This window comes from Acipenser ruthenus, chromosome 27 (assembly GCF_902713425.1).
Source record: "Acipenser ruthenus chromosome 27, fAciRut3.2 maternal haplotype, whole genome shotgun sequence".
Lineage (NCBI taxonomy): Eukaryota > Metazoa > Chordata > Actinopteri > Acipenseriformes > Acipenseridae > Acipenser > Acipenser ruthenus.
In genome coordinates this window covers 23,126,452-23,148,658 of record NC_081215.1, presented here as the reverse complement: position 1 = coordinate 23,148,658, position 22,207 = coordinate 23,126,452, and the positions used below count along the sequence as shown (strand labels likewise).

Sequence of the window (22,207 nt, the reverse complement as noted above, 5' to 3'; positions counted from 1 at the left end):
GCAGAAAAATAACACATAACAAAATGCCGTGAAAATTAGTTTTAAAAAACCCCAACAAATTGCATATTTTTTTTAATTGGTTTTGGTCTTGAAATTAGAGATGCTATTTGAATTTGGCTTAATTTTAAATAGTGTACTGCAACCTGGATCCCAAGAACGGAACCCTTCAAGACAAATAGTGACTAGTATTGCATTTGTCAAGTTATTGCAAAAACAGGCCTCAAGTTATAAGACTCATGGTTTGTGGTGGTTTTGCGCTATGCTCCTTTCAACTTCAGTGCTCAAGATCAATACCAGCACAGGAAATCACCTTTAGAGAACTCAGTGCACAAAATATAGTACAGATGACCATACTGTTGGCTTAAAGGGTTGTAATTCTTAGTGGTGGGGATGACAGTCGCCCCCTGGGGGAAAGATGATCACCCATCATATATTCACCAGAGCAAAGACAGCTGACTTATTTTTACTGCTAGCTGGTGACAAATGATAAATGTAGCTAATTCGTAGCAATTTTGCAAATGACAATGCACAACAAATCTTTTAACAATGCACTGCCGGAAATTACAAACACAAATAATAGAAGCACCATAAAAAATAAAACTTAAAAAAAAAAGCAGACCCTAGACTTATTTGATACTGCTGAAGATGCCCTATTCCCTAGTTTCTTCAGCTACTATATTTGACCTACCTAAACAATCAGGAGAGAATTAGCAGGCTAGAAAACTAACCTCTGTTCTCTTAATCCACTTCTCGCTATAGCCGCATCCTACTAGCTGGACTGAACAAAGGGCTATGTAGCACAAAGGCTGATCAGAGCAATTCATCACTGTCACGCTGGTGTAAAATGACTGATGTTTTAAAGGCTCCACTGCCCCTATAACCATGAGAGAAGACTCTCACCAAAGCGGAGCTGCTTTACTCCACTCTCATCACACCCCTTCAACTGTTAGTGTACTGCATTGTTCCAGTCTGATTAGAAGGGAAGCTGAATTAAAAATCTATTATTGTGAAAGATTTCTTTCATCCTCCTGCTTTTTCCCTGCTCCCAAGGTGCTAGTGGACTGATCTCCCACCCCCATTGAACCGTGTGAAGAACGCTAGCCCTTCACAGGCAAGTGCCTCACACACCCACTTCTGCAATAAGCTGCATTTCATCTACAGGCCCAAATAAATGGCTGCCGCCTTTTTTTTTCCTACAAAATGCGCCATATATTTCCTTTACATTGTATTTCACTTTGGACAAGGATCTTAAGCCTGTCCTTGAATTCATGACCCATTAAATGTGTGCTTAGCCTGAGCATCAGGAATTTTCCTGCCCTGATCCATCAACACCTCCAATTCCTGTTTCTATTTTTTTTTAGTTTGATAATTGTAATGTGCCATGTCAAACAGCATAAAAACTCCAACATGTCTAGCTAATACACTGACTGACCCAAAAAGACAGACCAGTAAGTAAAATTAGAAATTGGCCTTTAATGTATGCAACTCTGCTGTCATGTGTCATGTCATAAGAGTAACAATATCAGCTGTGTTAAGAGTTTTGTGCAAATATTCAGCAACAATCACGTGAACAATGAAAGGTGTCCAGGACTTCACAAGGGGCCCTCAATGCAGTGGCAGCAAATCTTTCCATCAAGACAATATCCCAAGCGCTCCCGGAATGGTAATGGTTTGCAGAAAACTACCACGTGAAATCGCAGTACATAACTCGGGTCGCAAGCTGGTCAGGATGGATCAAGCATGCAGATGTGTGAAACGTACTGTGGCAGACTTGCTACAATATCCAAAATGAAATAAATAAATAATCCTCTAGGGACACAGTTAAATTTGAGTAAACACACTGGTGCAATTACATCATAATGCCAGTGGTAACACGAGTGTTATTTATTTAATTGTCATCAACCAGGTTTTAGAATGAAATCTGGAAAAAGCAATAAGGTAGTTGAATTAACTTATGAATTCATCACAGAGGCCAAAAAGATTAATTATTTTTGTTTTAAATTATACGAGTATGCCAAAAACCAGTTGATCCTCTTGATCCCAACACAATTGAGTTTCCAACTGAAATGCAATAGCAGGTTGGGTGGAAGTGTAATTCATTTTCTCAAATTATGTATTTTAATGAGGTCTTAAAAAAGTCCAATTGCAGTTCTTATCACTGGTCATCTGCTTTCATTTGTTCCAAAGAGTTTTTGAACAAAGTTTAACAAAGCACTGAATCAACTTGTACTGAGTGTCCTGTACCTGTCACAGTTTTATGTAACAGCTTTAGGAACAAGCTGATGTACTGAACATAAACACTAAACATCAGGAAACTATAAGATAGAATGGGAAAGCTACAAATATGTGATCATTTAAAAAAAAAAAGTTTCACTTGTTAAATGTAAAGGTTGTCATTACTCAAGGACGGCACTAGCCTTGCTGTGCTGTAGGATTTGAGAGAGGGAGCAGTCAGGCTGAAAACCAACGGAGGGTGCAAAATGTTAATTTCATTTTAACGCCCCCAGAGAGAGCAGTGCTTCAGAGTAGAAAATTAACTGATTATGTGTAATCATCACTTCTTAAGTATTTCAAATGGATGTAATGAGCATTTCCACAAGTCCATGACTCATCTGGGGGGGGGGGGTGGGGGGGGTGGACATTCCAAAGCAGGAGGCAAGACTGCACATGTGGCACAAGCTTTCACTCACACATGCACTGTGAGTTTGGAAATGATTGCAAGATCAAGTATGCACAGTATTAGTGCATGCTCTATTGAGATGTATCTGTGCTGGCTTTTGTGGGCACAAACTGAATACAATGAAACTTCCTAACTAAGGTAGTAAATTAGCAGAATACATATATTGCATGCACCTACTGTTAAAGGCAGTAGGTGCATGCAAAAGACAGTAAAAGACAGTTAAAGACATGTCTGTGTCTTTTACATTTTGCTGAGAAGCATTATAAAACACTCAAAAGTGGCTTAGATTGTAAACAGCTGGTACTGAAATCTGTTTCTTTTCACTACAACAGCCATTACCATATGCTGGGGAATTACAAACCCTATATGAACTGCCACCCAGAGAGCATTCATTCAACACATATTTGGTATTGCTGCAGGATTGTTTTTTTAACCTTGGGTTCTTCAGATTATATCTATAAGTTTATATATAGGGAGTGGTTCCTGTAAAGAAGTTGTCATTATGACAGGTTTTACTGCATTTGGTACTGGATAAAATAATTGAATATATTGCGCGAGGAACAAACAGTGAGAATGAACTTGGGATAATATCCGTTGCTTTTGAGACGTTACACTGGCAATGCATTTTAAAGTGGCTCTAGCTGTTGAAGAGACTAAAAGGCCCAATCGTGTAATCCTAAAATATGAACAAGACATGTATTCACAATAAAACAGCTGTTTCATTTAATAACTGTCAGCCCCTGACAATGATTGCGGCTACTGAAAGAAACTTTAAAGCATGCATGTTTAACGAAACATTTCTTACATACAGGGCGATTAGAAAATAAGATTACCACATCAATGACATGGTGCGTTGATGTGGTAAAAAGGTTTCTGTTCTCATTTATAGGAATGATAAATCACTTTCACCTGTGCAACTGATGCACTGATGAAGTCTGGACAAAAGCAAGATGTACTTTATTGATCACTTTAATATTAAATCGTCTGTCTTTAACCTATGTTTCTAAGATTTTCATTATGATAAAGTGAACACAATCTGAGGTAATGGAATTGTGTACTGCAGTAAAAAAAAAAAAAAAAAACTGTGGATGGACGATCTGTGCAGTTTGTGGTGAAAAAGCCATTAACCCAAATATAGGAATGTGTAAATTGGTTAAAATATTCACACATCAAACCCCTATATTAACTTCAATGTCATTCCTTTGAGTAGCACACAGTAAATGATACAATGTTTGAATACTGGAGGTAATAAGACTTCTATTGCATAACAGTTTCACCCATTCCAGTATTTAATAGGTAACTGATTAGCTCCAGCACACAGGTAACAAGCTCAAGTGTGGCTTATTAAACTCATATTAAAACCAAGAACGGATCAAACTGCTTTGCAATGGCAGTCTTATTACCATCCCTGCACATGGGATGAAAACATCAAGGTTCTTGTTTCAGATTACAGTAGCTCCGGTTCTGTATCCTGACATTGGTAAGAATTACTTTTTGGATTTAAAATGAACTGTTCTCTCCACTTCATAGTGGTTGTACAAACCTGATTTCACTGGAACAGGGTGTTCCAGGAATAACACAGTTTGCTTCCAATGAGTCTTAGTGCTCTGGGGACCTGTTGAGAACATGACCTGCAATGTCAAAAGAAGAGAAACATTACTTCTAATACCGGGTTCAAATAATACAATTAATGTAACGTGTAATGTCTGAGCTAACATCAGTGTAGATATTAGTTTCTGAGCAAATAAATTACTTCATACAGCTAGCTTATGTAATTTCCTTGACCAAATTTGGTCTTATTTCCCTAGCATGAGACAAAGCACATAAAAAGTTACATTGGCATTTCTTCTTCACTTTACCAATGTCAGCAGAAACCCAGATAACAAGAAGTTACATTGAAGAACAATGCCATGAGTTTTGCTCAATTCTCGCAGGCAGTGTAGCGCTATACCCACGCATCACAAGGTCGAACAAGGCTGCTGATGTGCACCAGCTATGTACAGCTTGATTTTAAGAGTTTATTAACCCTGCATTGATTCAGAGCTTACATTAAAACGCAGACAAATCACACAATGTTTACAGTTTCAATGATTTCTCACTTCTTTCACCATTTAAATGGGAAGCATAAGTAACGGGTTGTATAATGCAAAAGAACAGATGGCTGATAAAACAATAAGAGCTTGTGCAATTTAACTGGACCAACGTGTACACTGCCCCACACAAGGTGCGTGTATCAGAAAAAGCCTATGTGTTCCAATAGTGTGTTTCAATTGGTTTGATTCTGATTTGTACATAGGCTCAAAACAGTTTATTAAGCAGAAACAATTTATGCGAATACAAAAGTGTTATCATCTGACCCGAGGCCACAGCTGCACTCCGAGTTATGAAAAGCCAGTTGTTCAGACATGGGTGTATTTCGGGCCACGTGCCAAGTTAAGAGTTTTAAAAGCCTTACACCACTTACCTTGTTGTTGCAGTTTTTGTGAAAGAATATGTCAAAATATCCAACGATTGCCTGTAACAAAGTAAAGGGTGAATTATAATACTGAAAGCAGAGACTATGTTTTTCTTTAGGCAGATTCCCGGAACAATTTCAATGATAAGAAAAATTGTTCTCAACTTAAAGGTATATTTACACAGCTAAAATTAACTAATTAATTTTCACAAATAATTTGTAAAATACAGACGAAACAATCAATACATATTAATCTTAGTCATTTTTAATTTAGTAGATGTTTTTGTGTTTTCAGTGTGTTGTACTTCACATGTAGAGTCCCTGAACTAGCTTTGCTGGCTTCACTGTCAAAGACACCTATGGTGAGAGAATCATAGAACACAGCTGTGCACCAGCTGTAAAGATATGGGCTGTTAACTTGTTCTACAAGCTGTAACATTATAACCACTATGCATTAATACTTGTTATTAATAAATGCTAAATTGTTTAAGCTTCTGAAATCTGGAGTGGTTGATTCTTTCATGGGTTCCTGTCCACAATTAAAGTATGCCTGCTGGACAGATCTACTATTAACACTTTTGTATATAAAATATACCGAAAACACAACTATAGTCCTCAACAAAGTAAAGCAGTTGTGCTTTTGGATTAAGAAATGAAAAGAGGGAGAAGATATCACCCTGAAAAAAAATAAAATAAATTAACACATTTCCACCAAGAAAGAGGACTCCATCAATCTGGGATTCATGCTTGTAAATGCAGCCATATGGAACTAATAGCTTTTAATCCTGACATAGCTGATAACACAGAGAGAGGTTCTCAACAGACAAAGAGGACAATAATCAATGAAGAGATAATAAGTCAAAATTCTGCAATGCTTAGCAAGAAAAAAAAACAGTTTTTAATTCAGCAAAAGCAAATAAAACAGCTGTGTTATTTGTGGAGCAATCTAGATAAAGTACCTTGCTCAAGGGTACAGCAGCAGTGTCCCCCACCTGGGATTGAAACCACGACCCTCCGGTCAAGAGTCCAGAGCCCTAACTACTACTCCACACTGCTGTATTAACTATTATTCTTCCACTGCAAGTTGGTAAACTACTGAACACAATAGGATTGTTTTGTTCCTGGTATAACTAAGGAATAATAATAATAATAATAATAATAATAATAATAATAATAATAATAATAATAATAATAATATACATTATTACTCTAACAATTGAGAAAGCTTGTAATACTGAGTACTGCAGGTACCCATTTTCTGTTCAAAAGGAATGCTTTTTCAGCAAGACAAACACCACAATTTAAGAATGTTACACACACTATGAAATAGTATTTGCTAATAAACCGATCAAATTGTGTTATTCCTATTGCCATGTTACTCAGAAATGACACAAATATTTTAGATTTTTACAGTTGCAAAATTCCTTTTAAGTCTACACACAGATGTAAACCATTATCAGGCAGAACAGTAAAAAGAATAATCATAAATCAAGCCTACAAGAAAAAGCTAGAAAATATTCCAGTTTCTATTTTCAAATAAAATGTTCCTGCATATAAGGAAATAAACATGAGATTCCAAGAATATCCATTAAAAAAAAGAAATAAATAATGGAACTATTTACAACTGCATTTTAAAATGATTTTAAATCAGTAAACTATACAACTGTGGACTCACTCAAAATAAATGCACACTCAGCAGATCTAAAGAATATATATATCAGCAAAGCAGAGCATGGTCCACAGGGGTTGTACTTCATAATTACTGTGTCAGAACAGCATGTTCATCTCACAACTGAAACAGAAGTACAAATCGCTTTTTATTGATAGACAGGTGACTGAAAAAGCAGTGATGTGCAAAAATGAAAAACCATGTCAACCGACTGAAATGATGAATTTTAATGACCCCATTCTTTGTTAATGACATTTACCAGATCTATAATTCCAATTTAGATAAAATTCACTGTGTTCGTGTGGTTTTCCAAATCCAGTCTAAACACAGCCTTGGAAACATCTTAAATGACAACCCAGGATTAAAAGGAAATCCTGTGAACTGCTCCTTGTCACAATCAGTATACTTTTCCTTTAATTTATTGATTAGACAACTGCCCCACCAATGCTGGATTAATCCTTCAATAGGCTTGTTCTTTTGCCATGTAATTGATTTTTAAATGAACTGGCCGAGCACAGCAAAGGGGAGAGGTCATGCACAGGTCATCACTTCCTGTTACCGACAACGCAGCACCCTAAAGAAAGAATTTCCAAAGAACCAATACAGGCTCGCACATTGCCCCACACACCTCACTCATGAATTGTACCAACACAAGAACATAACATACATTCATTGTTGAGCAAACTATTTTGAACAAGGAGAAGCCTGAATGTGCAAGCTCTTGGAAACATATCTTCATCTGCTTTTTGTTAACATTCCCAGTTATACAATCCAAACATTTACAATTGTATTTCCCGTGGTTGATGGAATGAAGCCAGGACAGAGCTTTGCTGACCTGCATTGAGATATAACCAACATGTTTCACTGGTTCTTCTTCAGAAGAGTGCCATTGGACCTTTTAAGTGAACAGGACCTTGTTTAAGTGTTTCATTCTTGTTTAGGCTCTGGCCTCTTGCCGAGCATCAAGCACAATTTTTGCTGCTCCTGAAGCTACTCATCCAAGGTGAATAGCTACTAGTATACGATCTGTTTGGAACCATGGACACGATTTACAAATAAAAAGTTCTGTGGAGTTCTAAGCATCTTTTATAAAGTTCTGTGGAGTTCTAAGTATCTTTTGTCCCTCAAGACCGTGTGTGTTTGTCCAAGGCTACAAGCCAAAGGCATAATAGGTTTCAATTCACACAGTTAATTGAAATCTGCACATTTGCAGTGGAAGCTCTTTCTTTAACTTCTCCCTGGGGAGCCTGTAGTAATGGACTTGGGTATCTGACCCGAGGAGTCATTTCAACTACAGTCCATGAAACAGCACAGGCTGGAAAATTGAAAAGGATGAGTAACAGGCTCCTGTGATAAATAACTGAAACCAGCCCCCTCTTTTTAAAGAATATTATATTGGTTAGGAGACTGTAGCAGCAGCATAATTCATTCTTTTGTTCCCCCAAATATCTTGACAAGAAGAAAATAACTGGAAGAAAACACAGCAGTCATCTAAACAGAAGCAGCACTTTGGATAAACAAACGTTCAATACACACTGTCCTTACCAATTAAGCACTGTTCTTTCAAAGATACATCGCAGAATGTCCTTGGAAATTCCACAGGACTAGATCTACATATTTTAAACACTTATCTTCTGTTTGTTCAGAAATATTATGTATAACAAAAAACAACAGAAATTCTTCGGACTGATACTCTGTCACCGTTTAGATATTTAAAACACATTCTTTAGCGTTTTTCAATCTATAAAAAATATTTTAAAATACCAGGGAAGGTCCTTTTTATTTAAAATGATGTAGATACATTTAGACACTACAGAACAGACACTACAATATACAGAATAAGCACATTTCATTTCCATCCCCATGAGGCAAAAATTTCCATTATGCATTATCACCACTAGTACTCAAATACTGTTCCATTAATAGTTTTTGTTTTTTCAACCAGTACCCTTTTTATCATTATGTATAAGATGGACCTTGTCTATTTCCACTGCCTCCTACTGTGTTTTGTGAATGAGACAGTGTCTTTAATGCTATCTGTGAAAACATTACTAGCCTTCCACATTTATCAAACACTACATTACTAATGAGGACAATCTTATTATGGCTTTACCATAAGACTATGTAAACCCCCAAAACAGAATATACTTCGTTGGTACATAATTAGAAATTCAGATACAGTATAACGGTTGGCTCCTGACGAAAGAAATCGGGATGCCAATCTTATTAAAAGCACAGCAGTCCAGCAGCCCAAACCCAAAAAGCAACGCAGGAGAAATCTAAGGGGTATTTTTTAACGATATTAGCATTTTAGCCTTGACACTTTTTTTTTTTATAGACTATCATGGATAAATAATGAACACAAATTCCAGAGATTTACAAAGGAAATAAAAATAATAAAAACAGGCAGATGAGGACACTTCCGAGGGAAGAAAAACATTTAATAATTATTATCATCATCACCAACATCAACAGGGAGTCATTTATCATTTTTCCTTTACTGGTATCATGTTCAAGCAGCGTGTGGCTGAGCCAGATACAATTAAGCAGCTGGCCGTGGAAGGAGGCGGATAATGTGCTTTTGATGGAGTTCATCCAAGCGTGGAGCCTGAACGCTCTCCAGCCTTGCAGGAGGGTTTGAGGCTTTTTAGAAAAATGCAAAGTAACCACTTATATAGGGATTTTATCAAGTTTCCTTTTTTAATACTGTGTATGAAACATTCACAACTGTATTTCAAACTTTAGTAAGTTACACTTCTAGTAAGAATCTTTAAGAGATCTCATATGATTAATTAGGTACTCCCCAAAATTCCTACTACAATATTATTCTTTAATCCCTATTTTTACCTGCAACTTTATATGTTTTTTACACTCCAAATAACCACTTTCATTATTTGAAGATTTTCAATTTCACCACAATTCCAGTGCAACAATTATTAATTATAATTATAATTACACAATAAATGAATAGATTCATTCTGGAGCCGAGGTCTGACATCCAGTGACCTTGATCATGATGTGCTTCTGACCATACCTAAACTAGAAATAAAGATCTATTAGCTCCTTTGTAGATAATGAAGGCTTAATGCAAGAACAAATAACATCAATTCAAATATAACTTTAAAAGCGCAGTGTAAATCAAACATCAGCCTATTCGATTCAAATCATCTGACCATGTGTTGGTCAAGTGAAAGCAGACAAAGGGAAGACGTTCAACTGGGAGGTGACCTTTATAAGCTCTAGATTTGAAGAAAATATGGCGTTTACTATTTAGGCATTAGTTTCATATCTAGGAGAATAAAAATTAAGGGCTGTATTGTTCATTTTATGCAAGGTTAGGCAGGCCAATATGATGAATGGACTGTCAGCCACAAACTAAAAGCATACAGTCAATCACGGCAGTGGCACAGCTTTCACTCGTTGAACGTCAATAACCCCCATGATATACTGCTAAATACCTGATAGAATCCTATTTAGTTTTTTACCTGCATTCATCAGCAAAATCTTTCAGGCACAAATAAACAAGCTCAGAGAATTGTGTTTTCTGATTGGCTTTTCATATATCATACATCCTTCAGGTTAAAAAACAACAACACTTTATAGAATTACAAAGGCAAAGTCAAAAGCATGGTGGTGTACACGGTTATCCTGTTAAAAACAGGAACTGGCTAATAAAAGAATAGGTCTAACCCCATTAAACCAGGGTAGCACAACCTCGAGGGCAAGCTAGACAAGAACTTTGTATTGATCTGAACAATACATGAAATTGTGGCTTTAAAAAGACTTTGTGCTACGATTTAAAAAACATAAACGGTACTATATATTATCTCTGAAACACTGTGCATAAATATTTCATTTTTGTTTGGCAGCTCATAGTGTAGTTTCAAACTGTTGTGACAAATTATATATTAAATAAAACGGGAAAAATTGTAAAGGGGTACTTGAGCTGAAACATTTAGACAGAAGGGGTACAGTTTAAATAAATAAATAAATAAATAAATTAGGTTGAAAACCACTGCTATATGCTATTTGTGCATGCACAGGTTGAATTATAATAATTATTAGTCTCATAACAAATCAGATAATTACTGTTCTTCATTCACCTATCTAACTCTTTATAGGTTGTGCCAAGTTTGCAAAAAGACAACCCGCCACCTGTGTAACGTATTAAATAGTTTGTGTCACGATTAGAAATAAGTCATACAAAATGATAAAGGGACACCCCTAAGACTGAGCTCAGTCTGATCTTTTTCCAAGCCCTCCTTATAGGTGTGTTGAGGCTGTTTTTCCATACAGCTTTCCTTTAAACCATGCATTAGTCATCAGCTGGTTAGTTCCTGCTGTACTGTCTAGTTATGAAAATTATTTTAATACAGTTATACATAAAGTATAAACAATCACTTTTTTAGAGCGTTACCAAATATAAAAAAGCATTAATTTTAAATTTAATGTTAAGGAATGCATGAGCTGCAGAGAGTAACTGCAGGTAAATGAAGCCAGCTCAGTCTGCCTCCTTCACCACCCAGCGGTACGTGAAATCTATCATCAGGCAGTTGTTCCAATACTTGTGAACTTTGAAGTGGACCATCCGAGGTAATCTACTTTTCAATTTATCTGCACTCCTGTAATTAATCTTCTAGTGTGCCAATCATGATTAGCCTTTGCAGTCAAAGAGATACAGTTGTAACCTAAACCAACTTACCGTGCACAGAGTACTGTCAGTTATCTTTAAAGAGAAATCCGCAGAAAACTCCAGCTCAGAAATCAGTATTGCATTACAATCAAGATTCTGTGTGAGAAGAGAAAGAAATGCATGAGTCTGAACAGAACGTGAACAAAAACAACAGCCATTTCATTTTCAATGACGTGGAGTGAAACAGTATTATGCACATTTCTGGCCACATTGTAAGTTACACGGATATTGAACACCTGTACAATTTGATAGCGCAAGTCTTTATCAGTGTCCTGAGAATGCATAAGAGGCCATAACAAAATGTTGCTACTAAATTTCTTTTGTACCACTAAAAAACAAACTAACCCCATCATCGAAATACTGGCAGCTTGCTTGACATATTGAGCAATACTGTGAATAAAACAAACTAAATACAACAGTATAAAAGTCTCCTTTTTAATGTAACAAATTACAAAGCTATCTATACAACGGTGCCAATACAATAAAAATCATGACTCCACAAAGTTAACTTGGACTTTCAATTATATATGACACTTTTACAATTTATTACAGGCTTTACAATATAAATGCAATATTGCTGAATTCTATCAAGTCCTGTGATGTATGACTAGCCTTGTAATTTAACAAAGCAGCTGTCCATTTTTCACAGTAAAGAGTTATTGATTAAAAATTCAAATCCCATTATTTCCAGTGTTTAAGTCATTTATCATGGATGATAGTGCTATGCGTTTATGGGAACATGCAGTTATGGATCATATGTGTGGGGAAAAAAAGAAGAGAAAAAAGGTGAAATCCCTGAATATTTAACGATAGTCATAAAATATTCGTTTACAATAAAACGCTAGATAAATTGTGTCAGATAATTTGGGAATGTGGAATTGCATTCACTTTATAGTATTGCATTCATTTGAAGTTTTAAGATTGAATGTATTTTAGAATTTATATATGTTGGTGCTTGGGTTATTCTGGGTTATCCCTGGATACAATAACATCCCAACCTGGAGATGAAGGCAGGTTAAATAAAGTGCCAATGAATGTCAAAGTGGCCACCCATGAGACAACTGGTAGCATTAGACTTGCTTGACCTGAAGGAAATGGATTCCTTTCGTTTGACTGAACACTGAAGTTAACAAATACCCCACTTATCACAAGGAGGAGAGACAACACCAGGCAATTTGAATCCCAAACTGTTAGGAGATACGTTGGAGTTTAAGGAATTCTCACCATGCCTTTGGAACTGGATGGTTTTGTTACAGTTAACACTGTATTCCTCAACTTAAAACCGGACAGATTAATCATTAGTCATTTGTGTCTGAGAAGGTTCAGGCCACGTACATTTCTTAACAGGTAGAGCTGAATGGTTAATGGCTATTTTATTCTGGTCGTGGTTGCCTGTCACTCCTGTTTTTGATTGAACTTCATCTCTCTAAAGACGAACTAGATGTAGAGCTTTCTTATCATTAACACATATCCCAACACATTTACTGTGCAGTACTTACAGAATTAGTTACCCCGCAATATGTACTGTATCACGAAAAGCACAACACAAACTGAAATTGTTATGAACAGTCCACGAAAATGTCTGTTTTTGGCATCTCTTTGGAGATACCCTGGATTCCTACCCTGTCCAGAATATGCCAAATAAAACGGTCACTAGTAATGTATGGTTTCCAGACATATTGACATTGGTGTTGTGCTCTCTGCCTAATTAGACTGCACCTGTATAATAAACTGGGATACTAAGATAAAGATTAAAAGAAGAATCGGAATTTGAACCATGCTGTGTAATACTTTGAATGAAAGGTGCTATATGAAATACAGTGCATTGTAATGTATAGCTGGTAGTTTGTTTTTTTTGTTTTTTTTTTCCCCGCTGTCTTACTAAATCAATGTTGAATGTTTTTTAATTGCTTAGTGTCTTGAGGTGCTGAAACATATTCATGCACACAGAAGATATTTCATATTCACTTACAGCAACGGTGAGAGTAAAGGTTACTGAAAACAAATGTGTGACAATTTGAGGTTAATGGCTTACCAACATCTCTACTGAGAGACTTGGAAAATGTATACTTCAGGTGTATACTTCAGCTGGAGTATTTCGGCAAGAATATAAAAACAGATCAATAAAAAACACATTTAAAATGACCAAGTGCCAGCACTAAAATGTTATCTTTGCATCGGTGCACAGTACCTGGATGACACAGGGCTCCGAGATGAGTCTCTCAGGTTTCAACACCTCTACAACAGCCTCAGGAATCACTACTTTCTTCATGCAGGACATCTGGAAGCCATACACATCGTCCCAGAATGCTACCCGGCCATCATGCTTCGGTGTATCCCCCACAGCTGCCAGGCTGATGTTACACAGATCAGGGTATACTGCAATGGTAAGAGTAAAAGTTAGCAGCTTCATGTATTTCCATTCTCATTTCCATTTCCATTGACTTCCTTTCAGCCTAAAATCTTCTCGCCAAATAAAACGCAGGCTTGCTCCTTGTCAAATGTCATGCTTGACTACAAGATAAAGCTGGGGTTGCTGCAAGGGCATGCGACAAACAAAGAATTTGATATTTTATTACATATAAACCAACAACAACTGCTGTTATTTCAATTTTTACTACAGCACTTTAATTACATTTCTCCACTTGGTATATCATAGACGTTTTGCGACATTTCAGTATTCAGGGTTACTGGAAGATTGTTATTCAGATACTTTTTTTTTTATTCTTTACTTGTCCTTCAAGACCAGTTGACCACATTACAAGTTAATTGGTTTACCTAATGACAAAGTCATTCTTTTCAAACACCTGCTTTTCCAACATCCATCTCTGTGCGTTTCTAGTTGTTGTGTAGGCCATTCATTTTGTTCTCATTAAAACATCTTCAAACTGTTTGATGACCTTCCTTATAATTTACTGCTAAGGGTGTAGAGAGATTCATTAACATGAAAACATCCATGAACCTTTCAGCTAGTACACAACCTAGATCTTGAGTAAAGAAAAGAACCATTTCCTTTTCAACTCTCCATCCATCCATGCATGCACCCATTATTCAGCACACTCTTGCCTCTACTTGATGCATCTTCCAATCACCATTTGTATTATTTTCTTTAAAGGTTTGACAGCACAAGACGACTAAAGTCCTCAGAATCTGTCCAGAGAGTAGAGATACACAAGCAGTGGCATCAGGGGCTTCCTCACATTGTCCCACTAGCCTGTCTCAACCCTGTCCCGGAGGGAGCACTTCTGGGGTGCAAGCTCACTTTAGTCTCCGTGCATATCTAATTATTGGTCTCATTTTCCTAGACACTGCTTCAAAGACATCTAGTTAGTTGCCTAATAACAGGTAAGTTCAGTGAAATCTACCAAAATCATTGCACTTGTGGACTCCAGATGTGAAAGGCTTGGGCAATGTGTCTGGTAAATAGAGGAGTTCAATGCACCAAAGGCATGATACGATACATATCCTGTCACAGTACAGTACATGTGATGGTCCCAATGGGCTACTGTCTGACCAAGGTCTGATGCAGGATCAGCAACAACACATTGGCTTAGCTAGCCAGCCAATGTGGAAATGGCAAGAGCGACAGTCTCCAGTCCATTAGGCTGCTGGTTCAAATCCAGCTCTCTCATTACATATTTAATTTGACTTTATTTTATTAATGTTTTTATATTTTTGGACACAGCCACCCTTGACAGAACAAAAAAGGCTGTGGTTATCCCGTTTTGCTACATAACAGGTGTTTTTTCATTTCTGGTGACAAACAGTATTTTTCCCCCTTCTTACAGCTGTAAGCCCCTGTAATTAAGTATGTGGGTCTATTGGTACAGATGGAAGGTAATCCTAGCTGGTGTATTCTTAAATCTTCATCTAAACAACACCCCAAAAGCATTTATCAAACATGCCAAGAAATATCAACAGGGCGTTCATTCTAAATACAACAGAGAGAACAACAGTTTTAACATTAATTTCAGCATATGATACATTTCCCCCCCCCCCGATATCCGAGGTGCACCTCTGAAGGGATCAAGAACAATGGAAACATAATTAAGAACTATAACTTTAAGTATGAATGAATACCTACGACATGCAAGCAGTACGAAAGCCAACACAATCGGTCAAAGCTTGGTTCCTTCCTCTCAGTGCCAAGCACCTGCTTCAACGGCAGGCAACCTTTCACCCTCCCTACATGACATATTTGTCACTTCATTTTTCTCCGATTAGCGTAGTAAATGAATAATTATTTCCCAGCACAGGCGAAATTACAAACATGCTGATTGGGCAGTGCAGGAAGGCCCAGTGCGGTGCTCTTCACAGAGATTCATGGCTTTGACATCTGTGTCCTTCTCGATTCACTGCCCAGAACCCGTTAGTCATTTCAAGAAGCTCACGTGGTCACAGCACAAAGAGGGAAAATCCTTCATCTCTCAGTAATGCCTCACAAACTCTAGGACACTTAAGGATAAAGGGAGGTTAATGTTATGGGGAATGCGAAAACCGTTTCAAATGTGAACTAAAAGCATGTGTTTTAACAAAAACAACACTGTAACAACAGCTTATAACTGCTACTGTAGAACTCTAGGGTAGAAAATTGGGTACAATCTTTTCTGGCTCAAAATCCAGCAGATATCAAAATGGATTTAGATTAGGCTTTTCTTCTTTTGTCCAACTGCCAGCCTAGGTGTATTTCAGAGATTACCAAGATAGATCAGTTGTGGTAAGGAATGTTCCTGTTGGCTGGACAACAACCACTCACTGTCATATTCCAAATTGCTATCATTAAGAACTTTAGGTTCTTCAGTGACATTGTGCTACATAGCATGGCATACATGTCGATTCAGTACCCATGATGCTTCAGTGGGACTACAATTTCCAGGGAGGGCACTGGCACTGGGCCAGTTCCTAATTTAGAGTTGTCTCTCCATACAGAGCTTGAAATATGTTCCATCATCGATGCCTCCAGCATCCAAAACCTGGGGTTTCCCCCGAGTCTAAAGCAGGCAATGTTATGGAACAGAGATGATAACCAGGGGCCAGTTGTACTAAAGGGATCCGATCCCGGATCCGGGCTCAGATGTTGATCTTGATCCTAGTTGTGTTGTACTAAACGGATCAGTGCTCAATCTGAGCTCAAATCTGAGCTCAAACCTGATCTTGCTTTTGAGCAGGATCAGAACTTGATCCCACTTTTGAAAAACTGAGGAACTAAACGTAGATTGAAACAGAGATGATTTAACGTTTTAGAAAACATTAAGCAACAATGCATTTAAAAGTAACTGTAACAGTACTTTGTACAATATTAGTTTGTGTTTAGCTATATCTGACATTTCTGTTTTTGCCGTATAGCTACCAAGAAAAATAGACCTGACTGCGTAATGAGGTTTCATAAATATTATTTCTATGTTTTCTGTGTTGAGAAAAATCATACAGCCGTTCTCACGTTATCGATTACAATTAAATCAATAATTCGATTTAACGTTGTAGTTTTTTTTTTTAAATGCATATCATTCCCCCCCCCCCCCCCCCCAATTCCTTTTTTCTCAATAACTTAAGCTTACCTTTTGACGGCTTTAATCTCCCCCTGTCGGCAACATTTTCCAGTTGCTGCTGTCTGTCAGCACTTGATTACATTTGCTTAAAATGTGTTGATAATTTGCCCTGAACCGACGCTGACACTAGATGTTTGTGTGTATGGAGGCTATACCTCTGTAAAATATCTGTGTGTCCGTCAGAAAATACACACGATCGTGATTACACTAACATTTATTAAAACATTTTAGAAGTTAAAAAACAAAACCAGATACCGGTATTAATATACTCTATCTGTTTTAATAGAATCGCTGGAGTTTTAAATTATACATGTACAGTAGTTGCTTCTGATTCATGTCGTTTAAATTAAACGCACTTCATTTTCTGACATTCGGATTCTTCAATCTCTGCGCCACGCGTACTCGCTTCTCATTGGTCAGTTTCCCTAGTTACGGCTGCGCAGCTCCAGGATCGGATCAAGATTTCGGATCAGTGGAGCTTGATCCTGATCCGCTTAGTACAACGCCTTTCCAGTGAGACCGGATCCGATCCTGTTTTTTTATCTTATATATATATATATATATATATATATATATATTTCTTAGCAGACGCCCTTATCCAGGGCGACTTACAATTGTTACAAGATATCACATTATACATTATTCAGATATCACATTATTTTTACATATAATTACCCATTTATACAGTTGGGTTTTTACTGGAGCAATCTAGGTAAAGTACCTTGCTCAAGGGTACAACAGCAGTGTCCCCCACTGGGGACTGAACCCACAACCCTCCGGTCAGGAGTCCAGAGCCCTAACCACTACTCCACACTGCTGCCCCGGTTAGTACAACTGGCCCCAGGAATCAGGCTGAATATTCCCCAAGCAGGAAAATACAGATTCATATCAATAAGTACAATAAACAAGTTTTTTTTCTGTTAAAGGATACTGCTGTCATTTTTAATGCACTAGCCAGATACATACAGCCTTACGAACTTATCAGTGAATACCCATTCTGTTTAAGCCAGGACCACCGCCATTATGTGCATCAGTATGAATTTGAATGTTGTGTGTCCTGTTTAGTTTTGGCCATCATATTCTGTCCTATCTGAACTATTAGCAAAAAAAAAAAAAAAAAAAAAAGTCCCTCAGCCAGCTCAGTCAAGCACAGCTCACTGTTGGTGAGGCCTCATGTTGGAGTCCAGGTGACCTTTTCATGTCACTGTCCCTAAGAGCCTACTAAAAACCAGCGTCTCGGAACAACTTTACTGTCAGGCCATGGTTTGTCATAAATCTTTAAGCTGGGTCAGTGACAGACACTGAGCACTATTTGTGTGGAAACGAGATATGAATACTTAAAACCAGAAGATTTTTACTTTTTTTTTTAACTAAATAACCAACAAATATTTTAAAAAAAAGAGAGAAAAATACACTTTAATATCAATCTATTAAACAAAATACAAAATATGAAAATGTAAGAATTTAAAGGAAAAAAATGCATCTGTTTTAACCATAAGCTAGCAATGGCTCAATGTTTTATTAATTTAAACCGCACTGCAACAGCACTTGAGTTAGGCTTTGGTGTTAACTAATTGTAATAGACTAAATGAATGCATGGAAATATCTTATAATACGGTCATACTTTATCTGTGGTGGAATATCACAGATCAGCCAAGAATAGCTCATCAGTGCTGCAAAGAATTCATAAGATTTTAAAACAAATTGAATAGTACAAATGTGACATATTTCATCATTAATACACACCTGATCCACCATCTGCCAAGTACTTGTCCCTCGCATACAGAACAGAGTCCAGCATGGATTCGAAGAGAAGAAAGTAACCCTGTGTGAAAGAAAGATAGAAAAATAAGCGAGTGTACCATTCATTTGTATGTATTCAGAGTACAACAACCGAAGCACTGGTTTGGTGTAGATCTGGTGAAAAGGGATAAATGTTATCCATTTGAACAATGGTTGAATAATCTATATTCAAAGAGAATTTTTCCAAGTTTTCCAAAATTCTTACTAAAAACATGGATTGGAATTTTATGTTCAGTTAACGTGGTACAAGTCCCATTGGTTAACCCACTACAATATAATAAACCCTCTCTAAAGATGAACAAAGATTAAGTTGACCTACTCCTTGTGTTCTAAAGTACAGTCTCACAAATACTCAGACAGGCTCTGCCCCAGAGGCCCTACATTAAACAATCAAGCATGCTGAATTAGCCAATAAACAGCAATCCCCAAGGGAATGTTTTAAGGCTCAACAGTAAAAGCTATGAATGGCTTCCCAATGAACGATCATTCTCATCTTCAGCTGGGCTATAAATCAACCCCTGGCATTGTTTTCAGTTGTTACAGCACTCCAGCAGTAACTGGCATTAAAAGGATAGACAGTTTGGTTACAGTGAACAGCGAAAGTTCTGGCTAGGTTGCTCTGGTAAGATTTCTGATACTGGAAGAAAATTAAGATAACCCCCGCCCCCCACACCCACTTCACTAATATCAAAAGACAAGCCTTAGATAAATTAATCATTTACTTCTCAACAACAGAAAGCTTAGAAGAGGAAGCAGTGTTTAAGGTTATATTTATATATACAGTACACACACAATTGTAGTAACACGGTCACAAAGATATGCAATAAAAAACGACAGCACTGGATGATATTTTTTTTTTTTTTTTTTTTTTTTTTTTTTTAATTACGGCAGTAAATGTTTATGGGCTGTAGAATTGATTCTGTGTCCTCAAACTCAAAGCACAATTTCTGCTGACTGTGTAACAATTCCCCCACTAATGCCTACATCCAGCCCCTGTTACACTTCTCAAGACACATGGGCAAGTACAACAAGATACCCACTAGGGATGGGACGGTATAAAATTGGCACGGTATATAACCGTTAAAAAAATACAGTGGTAACCTTAATATCACAGATACAGTAGATCATGCAAGTTATGGAATAAAGGCTTGCAAAAAATGAAGACTAATGTAAATCACTTAAATTACTGTAATTCACAAAAACTGAACAATCAAAATCACACTTCCTTTCACAGAATTATTTAAACATTGGGTGTTTTGTATTTTACTACAATAATAACTTGGTACTCATACTTTTTATGAAGACAATCAGAATTGTTTAAAGAACACGCTAACGTTGTACACTCTGTTATACTACAACAGTATAAAGATTATTATTTGCTCAAAATGACATGGTGCTTAAGTTTGTTACAACATTTCTATGTATAAAATTAAAATAAATAGATAAATACTTTGTTCAGCTGGTGGTAAACAGAATTAGGAAATGACAAAACACGAACATGTACCAACACAGGTTATTATTTAAGAACAGAGAGGAGTTGTTTGATTTTTGCACCGGATAAATACATTTTTTTAATTTTTTTTTAATTTATTTATTTCTTAGCAGACGCCCTTATCCAGGGCAACTTACAATTGTTACAAGATATCACATTATACATTATTTCACATTATACAGATATCACATTATTTTTACATACAATTACCCATTTATACAGTTGGGTTTTTACTGAAGCAATCTATGTAAAGTTCCTTGCTCAAGGGTACAGCAGCAGTGTCCCCCACTGAGGACTGAACCCAGAACCCTCCAGTCAAGAGTCCAGAGCCCTAACCACTACTCCACACTGCTGCCCCAATATGTATAGCAACACCATTAAAAATGCATTTTAATACTAAAACGTGTTTATTACACATGTGGAGTTTGTACAAAAAAAAACATTTCTTCACTTACCTAAGAAAATATGAATACTGTAAATAACTTGTTTAAACAAAACAAAACTACTTTGATAACAGGATAGTAGGCTATCCTGTTACAGTCACTTGTCTTTGCTAATTTTAATTGAGACAATGGTCATGTTCTTATAGTACAGCCTTATCTACGCTATATTAAATAAATCAATTATTTAAAACAAACAATGTACTAAATCTGTGATAAGTGATGTATAATGTTACAATAAAGTGAATGTTAATCAATTACATCAAACTGAGTCTGTATAAATAATCCAGACAAATGTAAATATAGGACGTTGAAAATGTGTGCAGCGCTGCAAGGTTTGGAGAAGGCGTTCCTCTAGAAGCTGCATGTGACGTCAGAAAGACACCAGGGTAACAGAACGCAGCGATTGAAACGTGTATTCTGTGTCGACAGTTTCCTTCAAAACCATTATCAAAATACAGTATCAGTTCACAAAAAGATCTTCAGACACTTTGCTAAGGCTGCAAGTACCATCGCCTGATTTAGAAGAAGCGTGTTTGCAGTTGAAAAATGTGCTAATCGTTGTATAAAGTAATTATGATAGTTGCGGTGTAGAATAAAAGGAACGGCATCAATACCACAATGTACATAAACCGCAGGAAACACAAAAACCAGTATACCGACCCATCCCTAATACCCACCATTACTTAATTACAGCAAGTAAATGTTTTTTGTCCTCAGTATGCAGGCATCATCCCGAATCTTCCAAATAGTTGTAGTGGATGCTGATAGATGCAGGGACTAAGACACACACACAAAGCCACACTTCTATTGATAGTGTGCATTATTTTTAACAACCCCCTGGTTCCAGGGTCATTGGCAAATAAAACTTCAATTTAATGATCCTTATTTTAAAACCTGTGGAGGAAGTCTCGAAATGTCTAATGACCGTACCTATAATGTGGAAAATCACTATTCTATACTTCTACACTATTCTATGCCCTTTTTCATTAAACAAAAGTCTCACACAAGCAGTAACCCCCCCCTTCATACCATTTACAATAATGAGTTTTTCTTATTTGTATCTGGCTATATGGTGGGTTCCAAAAGTGACCTATCTATTGTAGTGGAGGTGTGATTGTTATGTTCACGTCACAGTTTTTTTTCTGGCATGTTTGTTAGCACATATTCTAAGCCTGTGTTAATCAACAGAGACACACACACACACACATCCTAATGCAATTCCCACAAGAACAGAAACTATTCATTGGTTGGCTGCTACTGTGTGAACCACTCATTGAAATTTTGCTGCATTCCTAGGACAGTGACCATATGCTGATTAAACATTAGAAAGATTAGAATGGGCAGTGGAATCAAACCCCAAGAAATGCAACGGTTGTGTTTACTACATTAACAAAATGAACAGCTAATTAGAAATACAGCCAGT

General features: G+C 36.9%; 1 protein-coding gene across 2 annotated transcripts in view; it reads right to left on the bottom strand.

Moving 5' to 3' along the window:
• Nucleotides 1-22,207, bottom strand: part of prmt3 (protein arginine methyltransferase 3) — a 44,391-nt gene that overhangs the window by 2,937 nt on the left and 19,247 nt on the right. For both annotated transcript variants that reach the window (XM_034053277.3, XM_059002438.1), the window contains exons 11-15: nucleotides 18,793-18,871; nucleotides 13,689-13,876; nucleotides 11,507-11,593; nucleotides 5,145-5,195; nucleotides 4,224-4,311 (exon numbers count right to left, since the gene is read on the bottom strand). In XM_034053277.3, coding sequence (XP_033909168.3) covers nucleotides 4,224-4,311; nucleotides 5,145-5,195; nucleotides 11,507-11,593; nucleotides 13,689-13,876; nucleotides 18,793-18,871 — 493 coding nt within the window. The remainder of the gene's footprint in view (nucleotides 1-4,223; nucleotides 4,312-5,144; nucleotides 5,196-11,506; nucleotides 11,594-13,688; nucleotides 13,877-18,792; nucleotides 18,872-22,207) is intronic.